The sequence below is a fragment of the Solanum lycopersicum genome, chromosome 8 (assembly GCF_036512215.1).
Source record: "Solanum lycopersicum chromosome 8, SLM_r2.1".
NCBI lineage: Eukaryota > Viridiplantae > Streptophyta > Magnoliopsida > Solanales > Solanaceae > Solanum > Solanum lycopersicum.
The window spans coordinates 43,391,305-43,407,798 of NC_090807.1; the positions used below are offsets into that span (position 1 = coordinate 43,391,305).

A 16,494-nucleotide genomic window follows, 5' to 3' on the forward strand; every position below is an offset into this window, starting at 1 on the left:
GGAAGGTGTTTTGAGGATCAAGCGAAGGGTATGTGTACCCCGCGTAGATGGTTTTATCAACACTATTCTGTCAGAGGCTCATAGTTCAAGGTATTCTATACATCCGGGCGCAACCAAGATATATCGTGACCTAAAGCAACACTTTTGGTGGAGTAGAATGAAGCGTGATATTGTTGATTTTATTGCCAAGTGTCCAAACTATCAACAAGTAAAGTATGAACACCAGAGGCCCGGAGGAACACTTCAGAGAATGCCCATTCTGGAACGGAAGTGGGAGAGAATTGCAATGGACTTTGTGGTTGGTCTTCCCAAGACATTGGGAATGTTTGATTCTATTTGGGTAATTGTTGATAGGCTAACTAAGTCATCTCACTTCATTCCGGTCAGGGTGACTTACAATGGAAAGAAGTTAGCCAAACTTTACATCTCGGAAGTGGTGCGATTGCATGGGGTTCCACTATCCATCATATCAGATAGAGGTACGCAGTTTACTTCTAAGTTTTGGAAAACATTGCATGCGGAATTGGGTACTAGGTTGGACCTTAGTACTGTGTTCCATCCTCAGACCGATGGTCAGTATGAGAGAATGATTCAAGTGTTGGAAGATATGCTTCGTGCATGTGTGATAGAGTTTGGTGGCTATTAGGATAGCTTCCTACCCTTAGCGGAGTTTTCATACAATAATAGCTATCACTCAAGCATTGATATGGCTCCATTTGAAGCATTGTATGGTAGGAGATGTAGGTCTCCCATTGGTTGGTTTGATGCGTTCGAGGTTAGACCTTGGGGTACTGACCTTTTGAGGGATTCGATAGAGAAAGTGAAGTCTATTCAAGAAAAGCGTCTAGCGGTGCAAAGTAGACAAAAAGAATATGCAGATCGAAAGGTTAGAGACTTAGAGTTCATGGAGGGTGAACAAGTCTTGCTGAAAGTTTCTCCCATGAAAGGGGTGATGCGGTTTGGAAAAAGGGGTAAACTAAGTCAAAGGTACATTGGACCATTTGAAGTACTTAAGCGAGTAGGAGAGGTGGCTTATGAGTTAGCCTTGCCTCCAGGGCTGTCCGGAGTACATCCGGTATTCCATGTGTCGATGTTGAAAAGATACCATGGGGATGGAAACTACATTATCCGTTAGGATTCAGTTTTGCTTGATGAGAACTTGTCTTATGAGGAGGATCCTGTTGCTATTTTAGATAGAGAAGTTCGCAAGTTGAGATCAAGAGAGATTGCATCCATCAAGGTGCATTGGAAGAATCGACCCGTTCAAGAAGCCACTTGGGAGAAGGAGGTGGATATGCGAGAAAAATACCCACATCTGTTTAGAGATTCAGGTACTCCTTTTCGCCCTTGTTTTCCTTCTTTTGATCATTCGGGGACGAACGATGGGTAAATTGGTATCTATTGTAATGACATATTTAGTCGTTTTGAGCAGCAAATTTTATTCTGGAAAAATAGGCTAAGGCGACGGACCCAAGGATAGACCGTCATGGGCACGACGGACCGTCGCAGGGTCTCATTTCAAAACACTTAGAAAAAGTGAAAATTGGGTACTAAAAATCGACTCTCTGAACTTCATAACGAAATGGCAGGACGGACCGTCACAGACCATTGGTGGAAATTTGGGTCTCTGAACTTTGCGACGACCTGCAGGACGGACCGTCGTAGGCACGACGGCCCGTCACAGGTTGTGCAATCCCAGTCTGGGTCGGATTTCTTGATACATTTTAAGGGACGTTTTTGACTATTCTTGCCTTAATTATAATGTTAGTGGGTTAATGTTAATAAGTCTAATTACTTGGGGGTTAAAAGAGGTAACCTTAAGTTAATTAGTGGGTTATTATTGCCATATTTTATTCTTAATTATATACTAATTAGGGTAAAAGAAAGAGGGTTTGAATAAAGAAAATAGAAAGAACAAGAGAAAGAGAGGGAAAGTTGAACGAAAGAGAGGATCGAACGAGAGGAAAAACACAAAGCTTGGGAAATTGCTTGCTTGATCACGAATCTTCGGTGGAGGTATGTTATGGTTTTCATGCTTTCATAGTAAACTCTTAATAGAGAGTGATATGTATTGGTAGTATTGTAAAACCCTGCTATGTGCTTAATTGTATGCATGCATGAACGTGATTATATAATTGTGATTATATTAAATATGATGAAGCTATTGAATCCCAAATCTTGATAAAAACCTAATCTCTTGTTAATGATGATGCCTTGATATAAAAGAAGGCTTGATGAACTAAAGTAATGAGATTGATGATGCCTTGGTGAGAAAGAAGACTTGATGAATTGATAGAAAGAGATTAGGGGATAAGGTATCACGAACCGACACGTAGATTTAGAGGATCGGGTGTCACGAACCGACACGTAGAATTAGGGGATCGGATGTCACGAACCGACACGTAGATTTAGGGGATCGGGTGTCACGAACCGACACGTAGATTTAGGGAATCGGAGTGTCACGTACCGACACAAGAGGATTAATGAATCTGAGGGAGCGGAGTGTCACGTACTGACACAAGAGAAATAAAGATAATGAATCTTGAAAGATGTTAATATACTCAATCTAAAGAACATAATTCCCAAATGAGTATGGTATTGAGGCTTGAGTCCTCATGTGTGAACTTGATGGTAATTATTAATGATATAGTACTTGTTGTTGCTACATGTTTAGTATCATAGTTGATTTTATGATATTACTTGGTATATATTGTTTTCTATTTTGAGTTGGCCAATGATATCTACTCAGTACCCGTGTTTTGTACTGACCCCTACTTTTATGTTTTCTTCTTGTTTATTTGTGGAGTGCAGCAAACGTGCCATCGTCTTCAACTCAACAGTAATTCAAACCAGTCTTACTACATCGGAAATTCAGGGTGAGCTAATGCTTGTATCTTGGACTGGATCTTCTTCTTCAAGTCTTGATGCCTTGAACTTCCGGCATGGACTAGCTTCTTATGTATTTTTAGCTTTTAGAATATTGTTAGTTTAGTCATTTGATCGTAGATGTTCTTGTGATGATGACTTTAAGATTTTGGGGGAATAATAGATGTTGAATTTTAGAAGTTAATGAATTGGTCTTTATTTAATGAGTTTAAGTCTTCCGCATTACTTTCTGTTGATATTATATTGAAATGTTAAGGTTAGATTGGTTGATTCGCTTAGATAGGAGGGTAAGTGTGGGTGCCAGTCGCAACCTGGTTTGGGTCGTGACAATTAATCATTCTCATTCATGTTTAAATATTTACCCCATTATTTACTTACGATGAAATTTTGGATGCTCCATTTTCTTTTGAATGTTTATTTCACCACATTTTCATATTTTTTCATTTTTCTTTTCTTTTTCTTCTTTTTTTGTATGAAGGGGTTCCATCTTTTCCAATCACATGGATCAAGGATACCTTTTTACTTTTATTGATTTACATTATATTTTAACCATACCACAACTTAGGATTTTTTAAGACAAACCACAAATCATAAAAGTTTTGGGTAATGGATAAAGAAAGGAAAAATTTGCATCAAGTTTCTTCCAAGAAAAAGGGTAAGGCTCAAAGGGTGTTAAAGTAAAGATCACAACTTTCAATGTAGACAACAAAAGAGGTATAATGTCAAATTGTTGAACACTTTTGAAAGTTTCCTAAGATCTTTCCAAGAGATCGCATCACTTAGTTAACTAGACCATTCGGTAAAACTCTAGGTTTCATCACACATGGTTTAGTGTACGATCATCACTCATGGTATTGACACTAATGTCACAAAAGACTACACACTTTTTCTAGTGTGCAATGTACATCACAAGAAACTTAATTTGATTATCGGCTAGTCACAACAAGATGTAAAAAGTTCACATGTCGCCATTGCGATATTATTTAGCCGCATTGTAGAAACACATTTACGTTTTTTCGATTAAGAGCACTATTGAAGTCATAAGTATTAATCATAACCCATACACAAATTGGCACATGAAAACAACATTCAACACACGTAAGAGGCGGAACAAATTTTTAAGAAGGGCCAACAAATCATTTATAATTAAAACAAGGAAATACAGGCTCAAGCATCTAAAAAATATAGTGCCAAAACATAACTTATAACTCAAAACCCAATATATAAACATAACAACCTTCACCAATTATGGTCCTCACCCCAAGACACAAAAAAAAGAAATTTGTCCTCAAATGCAAGAAAATATCAAAAAAGTAAATAAAATAAGACAAAGAGAGGGGTAAAGGAAATTAATGTTTAAGTAGTAGCTCAATTTGTCATTGCATTTGTGCATAATGTCGGGGCATCAGTGCCTGGAGTCACCTCCATAGGTTTGATTTTATGAAGGGCTACCATGAACATCTGTTTTGACGATATCTTGATCACCAACACTACAATTGTCTTCTCTAGATTTGGCAGGTCTCTTAATGTATGCTCTTATATCGCACCTCCATCTGATCCTCGTCGATTTTGAAAGCCTATAATACTCTACCCTTCAAAGCAACTCAATCTTCTCAAGACCGCACACTACATTAGAATGTAGGCAAAATATGTGTTGGTACGAAAAGTAGCAAGCATGAAAACATTCATACCAAACATAAGATATATTAAACGTGTAGTCAACAATACACATAATAATAAGAGATAATATCATAAGCATAACATGAATATGATACGCCTAATAAAGCATTATAAAGCATATATAAGTTTATACGTAAATCATTGTCCTTCTTACTCAAATGAACTACTTCACAAGCCATCTCCAAATATATTTGTGCAAGGCTAACATAGTATACCATACTACTACAAAATTTGAGTACCTCTCATTGGTAATTCTTGGTAATAATCCAATCTCATAAACAAGACCTTAGTTCTACATAAATTGTCGAGAACTATGCGCCTAGGTTACCTAAAAATACATTTGTGCAATGCATGTGGTGTATCCCATTCTAACTCACACACTAGGCATATGTTGAAGTACATGTATCCCCTTTCATAAACTTTAGGTGTTACTAGTAGACCTACATCATATTGACAAATAATTTCCATATTAAGTCAATCATGTCATGGACAAAAACTATGGTCACTATCCAAGCTATGTACACATCATGTAGTGGTCCTATCATAGGTAGGTTCAAGTCCTACTGGTGTCATGTATGGATGGCATCCCGTAGTACAACCCGTACTATGTACTTATCTAGGCTATCCTAATCCAAGCTATTTATCTTGTATCCATTTTTATTAAGCTCAAAATACTAACATAGTATACTTACTACCATGGTAAGAATCTTAACCTACACACCAAGCTTACAAAGGAAGGATACAATAGTACCAACCTAACCATCATTCAACAAATCATTTACATACAAGATAATCTGGAGGGGAGCATGAATCATTAACACTAAGGTACCATGATAAAATAATCTCAAGCTATTCCATGAAATACACCTTTCATGAAAATAGAGATAACATTAAAAGCACAGTTTCCTTTCCCTTACAGATGCCATGACATGGTTTTGCGCTAATCAAATAAAGCTAAAATGACCAACATCCTTTCAACAAAAGATAAAGATACACTTGGGAGAGCTTGCTTCCTCCATCCCAAGATACCATGAGATTTATCATCTTAATCTACAATGAGTATTTCAACTCAAGCCTACATGAGATTCCATATCTCATGATTCCATGATATTGTCGATGTCAATCTACCATGAGTATTTAAACTCAATACTCCATGAGATTCACCATCTCAAGCTTCTATGAGATCTACTATGTCAATCTATAACACCTTGGTATTATCTCACCAAGTCAATAACATAATATCAGACTAATAAATTCAACATCAATAAATTCTTAGTCTATCATACCTTGACAAATTTTAGGTTCTTAAGTCAATCTTGTATTCAAATAATATAAGAAAAGTTTCTTACCCTTGCTTGTACATGTTTAGGTGTAAAAGATAAAGAAAACATCATAACAATCCCTTCATACTAACTTCACCTACAAATCCCTAGAAACAATGGAATACATGCATTATAATTGGTTGCTTCCCTCAATCTATCATGATCCATATCCAATTACAAGTATATTCATTCGATTTGATCATTTGAATGTATATATAGTCATACTTGATCACATATGTTTAATTCCATCATTGAAAGTCATGATTGTCCTTAAAAAATTAGGCCTAGTTCAATTGATATCTAGGTTATCCTATTATGATCAATTAGAATTCAAGACAATGGAATGAAGAAAATCAACTTAGAACCTTCAATCTTGCCTCTAATGGCGTAAGCCCATGATGATCACCTTCAACATCCAAACATGAATTCATAAAGGAAACCACATGAGATAATCACATAATCATAATACTAACATAATTAAATAGTACACATTATTTTGGGATCACAATCAAGCTTTATCCAAAATGCAATTACGGCATTTCCTAGATTAGGGTAGTTTAGATTCACAATTGAGGGATAACTATGGGGTATACATGGTTTGGAGAATGCATGTATGAATAAGCTTCATATACTTTAGATTAGAGACTTAAACCCATCTTGAAACCTTAGTGAATTTCATCGTAAAAGCTGCCTTCAATTTGTCTTCTTATTTTATGGAGGGAGATGTTTTTATTTGGAGTCTACAGTCTAAATGGATCTTTAATTTTTTAAGTTTACTAAATATACCTAAAATAACCTCCCATGCATTTTATATGATGTGGAATTCACCCCTAGCGTTGTCAAGACATGCGCATGAAAAGATGTAGTCTCCATGGATAAGTTCTAAGGATGGACCGTCAATGGAATGATAACATGTCTTGCAGGTTCGGTGTTTGTGAATAATAGTCACAGTTTGCGTTCTTAGATCCCATGCCTATGTTTGGAGTGGAGCCCCCATCGACGAAGCATAGCCTTCTTGACAAAGAGTGTTTTACAGTCGTGGTTAGTTACTATTTTTCACAGTCTTAAGCCAAGGTTTGCGTCCTCCTCAAGGACCCTTAAGGTAGTCCTTATGGGAGTGAATCTTGGAAGTACCAACTGTAAATGTGTTCTTATAGATTTTAGGAACCTTTATTATACATTTGAACTTCAAACACTATGAAAAACATGAAAAGGCACACTAGAACACAAAAGTATTCTTTGAGACTAAATTTCGAACTTCTTGGTAGTTCTTGGACCTTTAACCTCCAAACTCTTCCAAACTTCTCAAACAAAATTCTAATGCCATAATTCACCATCTTTAGACATGATCAGCTAATTAAATACATGTTAGGATCTAGGTGGAGATAATTTATTTTGGGGTCTTTACAAGTAATATCGTTAAACTACATTAAAGTCCCTCTTTTAGATGGGGACTCTGATGTCAATCCACCTAGGGATCATGTCAGAGATAAGGTAATCTTACCAGTTCTTGAGTTCATATAATGATGTTTTAGTGGTCGCCATATGGGGGTAGTAAAAGCCTGATAACTTGTCCAATACATCATTTATATGATCACAGCTTCAATGCACTGCTCTCCCTCATATCATAATGGACCCCACTATCTTAAGTCGCTGACATTCTTCTATATTTTTGGAACCAACACACATATGCTGACTAAACCATATCGACCCCAGGTCCTTGTTATCTTCCCAAAATGGTGGTACTGGAGTTCCTCCTTCACCAAAGAGTATTTTCTTTCTGTAGAAAGTATATGCTTCTTAAGGATAGTCCTCAACCCACAAACTTTTAATTTTTTAAGTAAGTAGGGATGTTAGACCACTAGTGGTATTGGAGATGAAAGAGGTCTCGGGCTCGTACTGTATTTTCTTGAGAAGAGGTTCTTGGAACTTTACCTTTGTTAGGAAGGAATCTAGAACAGATCTATACTCTCTTATATTATAAAGGATGGTCTTACTGAAGATCAGATAACACAACTTGAAAGTTTGGGACTTCGCCATCTATACTAGAATTGCTCACTGGAGTCTTAGAATTGGACTTCTTTCCCTAGCCTTGACCTCCATTTTGAGGCTTTTGTCTTCACTTTATGGAGGGTTGTCTTCTTTTTTGTTTATACTTTTACCCTGTTCTCTTTTACAGGGTGGTATGACTATGTTAGTCTTGACTGTATCTGCAAAAATAGCATAAAAAGTGAAATAGTTAAATAAAAACTTGTAGAAAAATAGTTGCATACACGCTCAATCAATCGTTTTGCGAGCTTAAAACAACCCTCAAAATGAAAAAGGTCAAATTGGACCTTCTCATGTGTTTTATAAGTAAATTTGTCTTTTAAATTCTGAATGTTCTAATTATAGGTCTTTTTGAAGAGTTTTGAAGTCAGAGCGTCAATGAAAGACCAAGACGATCGACGATAAGTCACCTATGTGGTTGTTTGTGTTCTAGTGTGCCTTTGCAATTTTTTTAAGTTATTGGGTATCAAATATGGTTGATGGTGACCCTAAGAACTATATGAGAATATTAAAAGGGTTTAACGTTTGAGTATGAGTCCACCTACGTCCCACGAGGGTCCCTAAATGAGAACCCCATTTCAAAGGCAGGATGCTGCTAATCGACTTCCACAAGGGACGACCAATCATTCAAACGATGGCACAACGACCTTGGGAGTCGATCAAGTCAAATATATCTACAAAACCTGTACCATATTAGGTATCTAACCTAAACTACGGACCCCATCAAAGGGACGTCGACTAAATGATTTCCAGGTGTTTGGTGGGAGTCGTTTGGACTATTTCTCTTTCAACTTTTTGGCCAAGATTGGGGAGTTTTGGTAAATTTACCCCAATCCATTAATGTTTTAAGATGATTATTTAGGAGTAAATATGTGAAAGGTGTTCTCACATGTACTCACACACACTATGAATTAAAGAATGAAGTTAATAAATGTAAATGTGATATTTTAGGGTAGACACTAACTGTGAGTTGAGTAAAGTGTCTAGTACGATCCCTACTATCCATAATAACATTAGAAAATCAAAAGGGGGGGTTTTGGGGAGGAATCTCTTTGCTAGTTGAAATGAAGTGTTCAGAAGAAACCTCACAATTTCCAGGAATTTTCGAAAGAAAGGTAGGAGGTTTGATACTCTTCGTAAGATAAGATCTGGTATTCAAAAGTAACCTCTAGGCATAAGTACTATTTGTTTATTGAGATGTAGTACTAAATAGTTATCCCTTAACATATAGTCCATGAATTTAATGAATGTTTAAGACTACGTTAGGGAGTTATGCTTAGGACTACAAGGATTTTATGAGGTGTGTATAGTCTTTGAGAGTAGATATGTTTAATCAAATGTAACTCTCGAGATAAATGCTCTTCATTAGTTTAGATGAATTACTTTGTAGTAATCTACTTATCTGTTAAGAAAGATCCCACAAGGATTAGCTAATAAAGATCTCTGTAAAGGCTAAAATTATGATCCTACCTAAGGCAAGTATGGATACCTCGTAAAGTAGGGGTTAATATCGGGATTCCATGTCTAGCATTCCCTGTTTTGGTCGGTTAATTATAGCCCCCACAAGTGGATGTAAATGAACTAAGTCTTATTAAAGGTGTACTACTTAGGGTAGGTGGTGGAATGGGACGTCATCTATCCATTTGGAGGGAGTCTTGTTGAGTCCCTATATGACAAAGTTTGAATGGGTTAATAAAGGATGTAAATGAAGTAAGTAACCTTTATGGTTAATGTTAATAAAGAATGTTGATCTTATGTCTAATATGATGAAAGTTATGTAAATGATGAATTTGATTTGCCTAGTTTAGGGTTGTTCCTATGGAGATTTGAGTGGAAATTGTAGTATACGATGCTACTTTCACATGGCACTAGTGTAACTTGAGGGTTATCTTAGATGATGGTCTTTATGTAGAGTTCTTATATGCATGTATGTTTCCTCTAGTAACTTTAGTAATAGATGATGACTGGCTTAATTAAAATGAATCATGCTTATCTTTTGTAGTCTTAAGGATCACTTAGGTATGTATTTAAGATTTTGTATGGGCGGTCTGTTCATGTCTTACCTAGGTAATTATTAGGATAACTTTAGATAGGAAGGTCTAATTGATAATTGGATTACTTGATGAATATGACTACATGTTTAATTACATGGAGTTGTTACTTGTATTATAAATTATGACTTGTATGATACTTTGAAACTTTATTCATAGAGGTTTTACTACAATACCATGGAAAGTATGTTTCAACTAAAATGTCCTCTTTTAACATGTTTTTTCATAATACCATACTTAGTACAATGCTTGTACTAAATCCATACACTTCTATATTTCTATAAATATAGGTGTTAGGAAAGTGAAGGTTCGTACAAGGTTAATCTTGGGAGGTTGATTTCCTCAAGATTAGTGCAAGTGAAGGTTTGTTTAAGGTGAAGCTTGGGATGTTGATTCCCTCAAGATTGGTATATCCTCATATGTTCGAGGGCATAGACTGTGTTTCTTTTAGTTTCATTCTTTTAAGACATTGTGTAAGACTAAGTATGTTTTATTTCAATGTAATGTGTCGTAACTGTATAACGATAGGACATGTATAAGTTGGCTTGTGATGATGAGGCTTGTTCCTTAGTTTAATAAAAAGTTTCTTATTAGGTATGTTTTGAAATGTTTTAATTTCGCACTAACTTTCATTCCTATGCAAAGTCTTGTACGAGACCTCCAAAAGGTCACGTATGCCGCGTAACTTCTAGGGAGTGCTTCCTAGTAATTAAAAAGTCACCAAATCACTTTGATGAGCCACATCAGGCTTGCTAAAATGATTGACTCAAAATTCCTATAAATTTTAGAATGTTAGCGATGTGATGGGACTTTCGTTGAACTGCTAATAGCTTTTGACGAGCAAAGACTAACCTGGTGAAAGTTATAGTATACTTTAGGGATTAACCACAGAAAATTGTGATCAAGGAAGACATTCGTCAACTGTCCAAGTGCACTCGACAAACGAAGGCTTCACTCTGAAAGTTACAGAACCATACTCAAGATTAAGCGTGAAATTAATGGAATTTTAGGAAAATTTGGCAAACATCCCAGTGGTTTGGCGAGATCAACCACCTTTCCAAACATCTCAACCTGTATACCTTCAACCCGATCTACAAAATATAAAGTCGTAATCCCCGATAACAAAATAAAATTATATACTCTTCAAATTAAACTAACACCCATTACATACACTCTCCTAGTTTGACCAAACTTTGCTATTTGATACCTTTACAATTAAGAATGACGTCAACCACTCAATCAAAGCAAAAATTATGTTAGTTTGATCAAAAGTGGGTTACATAGACTTACCCAACTAGACCCATATTCATGCAAGCACAAACTGAAATTTTTAATTAATTTTAAACACGAAAATTTCGTAAATTAAATAGCAATTGCATTAAGGGAAAGATATTCAAATTAAAATAAGCACACATATACAATTATGATCTGAGAGGATCATCACGCATCACTATGATTAAAATTGTTTCATAAGAGTAAAAATTACTAACAATGAATTCGGGAATAAAAACCAACCTTAGATGTTTAATAAATACTTTGAAATGTAAGGCAACAAACCTGACATATTAAAGTGCGGATGTTATTTTGGAAAGTTGAAAAGTGAGGGAATGTGAAATATTTTGAACATTTGAACTTTTTGCCTTTAAAACTATCTAATACTCACCCATTAAGAGATATTAGTCTTGCTCACTGACCCACTTGGTGACACCCGAGTGGTCACTTACTACGCCTAGTTTAGAGGACCTCCAATTAATATGGGGGGTCCAAACAGCGAAGTAGGTCATGATCTTATGTTTGGACAGCTAAGAATAAAATAGTCTTTTTAGGATAATGGTATTATTCTAATTTCCCCAAATAATTAATTAATTAATTAGTGAAAGTAGTGGACTATTCGGGTAGGGCTTAACTCGAGTTGACCCATTTAAGCGAGTTAGGCTTCACCTGCGTTCGATACTTGGTGGAAGAAATGATTTAATTGAATTAATTTCTATTTAATGATTAAGTTTAATTAATTGGTATTTAACTTTCTGATTTAAGTAAGGGAAAACCAGATTCTAATTAAAAATTAATAATAATATAAATAAATAACATATAGTCCTTGTTTGACTAAGTCTTCAACTAAAACTCCTACTCCTAAACTTACTCTCATCTCTCTCTCCACTCTCTCTCGAGTCCTTCACTCTCATTCTAATGTCCATCATCAGAAAGAAGGAACAAAAAAAACAAAGTTCCTCACTTGAAGAACTTGCACACAAAAACTCAAAACGAAAACTAAACTAAAAACGAAAAGCGTAAGCATTTTTCAAACGGTTTACGCGTGAGGTTTGGTTGACAAGCATTTGTTTTTTGTGGGAGTTAGAATAAATTGAGATTATATTTGAAAGGTGTTAAACGACAAAAAATATGGGTTTTCTTCCTCTTTGTCCCTTTCCCAAGAGACTTCTAATATTACGCCGAATTCTACTCCGAAAAGGAGGGACATAATGTGTTTTTGGGATGATTATTTTCATGAATGTATGTTCAGATTTATGTGATGATGAAAATATGTGCAATGTGTGGGTAGTCGTGTTATTCAGAATGTTTCAAAGCAAGAAAATATCATGTTAAAGCATTGTGTTTTTTGTATAAGATTTCTTTGAAAAGATGCACATAATAATGTACGAAATATCAAGCAAATTACCTAAGAATCTAATGTTTAAATGATGGAATAAAAAAGACTAAAACAGTGACCAAATTTCCTGATAATCTAGAAAAAAATTTTTGGCTAAGCAACAATTTAGATGCTGAAAATGTTCAAATTATTTATAAGATGTGAGGTCATAAAGGATTGAACCCAAGACCTCACCTTATTAAACCTATTAAAAATTCAATAATAAAAATGAGTTAAGGGGGATTCGAATTGGGGTAAGGCTCAAGGGAAGGAATGTAAGAGGAAAAGAATTTTTCTAAAAATAAGGTGTGGGGGGATCGAACCCACAACCTCTTGGATAGGTGAGGAAGATAGAAGAAAAATTAAAGAAAACTAAAATAAGGGATATGGGAATCGAACCCACAACCTCTCGGATATATGAGGAAGTTGGGAGAAAAACTAAAGAAAAATAAAATGAGGTTGTGGGGGATCTTTCCCACATTCTCTAGGTCTCTATCGAAAAAGTTAGGAAACAAAAGAAAGGAAAAGAGGTGTAGGTGTTGGGATTCGACCTAAAGTCTCCACGCTGAAAAATATAAATAAAAAATTTAATGTGAGACTAAGTCTTGCTCAAGGGATTCAAACTGTGTTCCCTTTCCCAATTTCGTATTGATACGAAACTCTTACATGAACAAATATTTAATGAATGTTGCTCATAGGAATCAAACTAGAGACCTTGGCATACTTAAAAGATGCATAACTCTTATACCGTATAATCTTGGGTTAGTATGAGTCACATACACGAATTATGAATGAAGCCTCATGGCTTGTAGATATAGATTCATAGGTCCTGCATTCATTTAAAAGTAAGCGAACCTAAGATATATGTGATGAATTGAGGTGACGCCAGGGGGATTAAGAAAGAGTGGTAAACACACTAAAAGGCCAAGTGCATTGGAATATGACGAAATGAACATTCAGGTAATGGGGTGAGTAATTATGAATAACTTGTATTCTAAAGCTAATGAAAATAGTGACAACATGATAAGAGGCTAAGATGAATGGTGAGACAAGTCACAACCAAGCCTAGGAAATGTTACCAAATGTAATTACCATTTGGGGTGTAGAATGATGTAGAGTCAAATCTCAAGCATACTCCAAAAGAAAGTGTTAAGAATAAATTCATAGGTAATAAATAAAGAAAAAGAGTAAATACATGACTGCATGCTAGTACAAGTGAGACAAGCTGCATATAAGACTAAAAATCAATGTCACTGAATGAAATTTCTAAGACGCTATATTTATGCTAAACGATGAATAAGCAAAGAAAGAGTGGCTACATGAGGATAGATTTGTACAAGTGATACAAGATTTACCTACACCTAGAATGAATTTCCCTCAATGTCATTTCCAAGAGAGAATATGTATGTTATACAATGAGCAATTAATTAAAGGTGAGTAAAGATGAAATAAACATATGTTATGAAAGAAAGTGTGGAACCACATTATGAAGCTAGTGCAATTGAGACAAGTTGTATCGTAGCACCCCGAAGATGGTGTAGGTTAACAAGAGACTAAAATGTTTGTATTGATGGTCTAAGGTCCTAAATATGTCTAATATATAGTATAGACGCAGTAGCTAATGTATTAGGTGTGTGGGAAGTCAAACGTCAAGGGACGACCAAGACGTTCGACAACTATGTCACCTAAATGCCTAATATGTTATTCTATGTGTTTATGTGTGTTTAATGAAGATGTAAGGTACTTAAAGGATTTATTATAGAATGTATAATAAGTGTGTTGATTTTCTAAAAATTTGGAGGTCAAAGTCCGAATTCCATGTCTTGCTATGAAGGTCTATGTCGGTTATTTCCTATTCTCATCATGTGGGATAAATATTAGTGCTATAGAAGTTCCATGAAGTTTAGGTTGTAGTATGGGAATCTATCTAGACAATGCACAATAGGCTTTGAAGGTTTTTGTTAGAGTCCCTAGGTCTTTTCCAAGACTATTACTTGAATGTCCTTGATGTGATGTATGAGTGTTCATGAACAAATGAACTAATGAATTATGTTAAGGAGTATTTAAATAAATTCGTACTTTATCTAAAGTGACTTAAGGATTCCTTATGTAAAGTGTGAAGAGGTCATAAGGGATGATCGCTTCATGTCTTATCTTATGAAGTCTTGAGGATGACTCTTGTTAGAGAAGATGTTTATTATGTGGGCATGATCCAAATATAGGAAGTCATAAGGATTATTTAGGTAGTATTGAAGAGGTCAATCATAGACATTATATTCTTGACCTACTTAAGTAAGTCTATTGATAGCCTTTTCTAAGGAAATGCCATAGTATATATATGTTGATATGTTTGATGTCTTGAAGTGTGTATGTGACTCCAGATAATTAATCCTAAGGGTCGTTTAGGCATATCTAGAGAGTGTGTATGGGCGGTCTCTCTTTGTTTGACTTAAGATTAATCTAATATAGATTTAAGTGAGAAGCTTACATCCTAAAGGATGTCTTAAGTGAAGAATAAGAAACTTCATTGTATATAGAAATAATTCATTGTAACAGTAAATGAGTTCATTGTAGAGTGATCTCTACAATGTTATTTTTTGTCTGAATGTTATTTTAATTGTTTCTAAGTTTCTAAATGTATTTCTTAATATTATAATATGATTTTTCAATGGAAAATGCAAATTTTGAATAAATGTATGTTTTTATGACTTTTATGCATAAAGCCATACATAGTACATGTGGTATCTATCTATATAGTTCTTTCTAGGTGAGGAGCTTTAAGAATTGAAGACATGGACTTAGAAGATCTTTAAACAGAAGTTGAAGTATGTCCTCACTTGACTCGAGAGCATACATGTATTTTATGTTTTCATTTAAAGTGTTATAATAGTCTAAGAATTTCTATATTCGTACTCTGAAGTATGGGTCATGATCCAAGTATTCTTGTGTCTTAAAATGACAAGATTGAGACTTAGTATTTCCTATTATTTTATATGAAAAAGATTTTTAGCACAATATTATGTTATGTGAAAATTTTATATTCCACACTATTTTTTACTATGCATATGCAATGAATGATATGAAAGGGCTTGTCTTAGACTTCAAAGAGGTCGATGACTCTGGTTACAATCCAAGATTGTACTCTAAGTCATAGGGTATGGTTTTGGGATGTGACAAGCTCTGTATCAGAGCATTGGTTTATGAAAGTACTATTAGGAATCAAGAAGTCTCATTAAGTCACGTCAAGTAGAATCTTGACCATCTGTGAGAGTCACGACACATCTATGGGATATAGGATATAGGACAATAGAGTTTCCCTTGTTTTCTACTATTATGTCCTGTGGTAGAGTAAATGTTATAATTTTCCTTCTTATGAGTATCCTTGTTTTTCCTAGGAGATTAATATTACAAGGTTGGCCGCTAGAAGGATAGAAGAAGAGAGGGTGAATGAGGAGGTTCCCTCTCAAGTTGATAAAGTTGAGCAAGTTCCTCAAGGTGGGCAACGAGTTCAAGGTGCTCAAGATTCCAAAGTGACTCCCTAAGGTGATCCTATTCCTAATGTGGAAAGAGGTATTGATGTTTCAGAGATGCCTAATTGGGAGATTAGAGAGTCTTTGATTGCTATAGCCCGAGCCGTGACTATGCAAGCTAATTTGAATATGATGCCTAGATTTGTAGAGAGCACTTTGACCTCTAGGTTTAAAGAACTTGTGAGGATGAATCATCCTATATTTCTTTTCTCAAATGTAAATAAGGATCCCCAAGAGTTTCTTGATGGAGTGTACAATGATTTAAGTGTTATAGGGGTTACATCCAAGGAGAAGGCGGAGTTGTTTTGTACCAATTAAGGGATGTT

The 16,494-nt window shown here is 35.2% G+C and overlaps 1 protein-coding gene across 1 annotated transcript in view; it reads left to right on the forward strand.

Moving 5' to 3' along the window:
• Positions 1-16,180, forward strand: part of LOC138337964 (uncharacterized) — a 51,205-nt gene extending 35,025 nt beyond the window's left edge. Inside the window, exon 6 of the mRNA XM_069288411.1 lies at positions 16,034-16,180. Within this exon, the coding sequence (XP_069144512.1) occupies positions 16,034-16,180 (147 nt within the window). The remainder of the gene's footprint in view (positions 1-16,033) is intronic.
• The last annotated feature ends 314 nt before the right edge of the window (positions 16,181-16,494 follow it).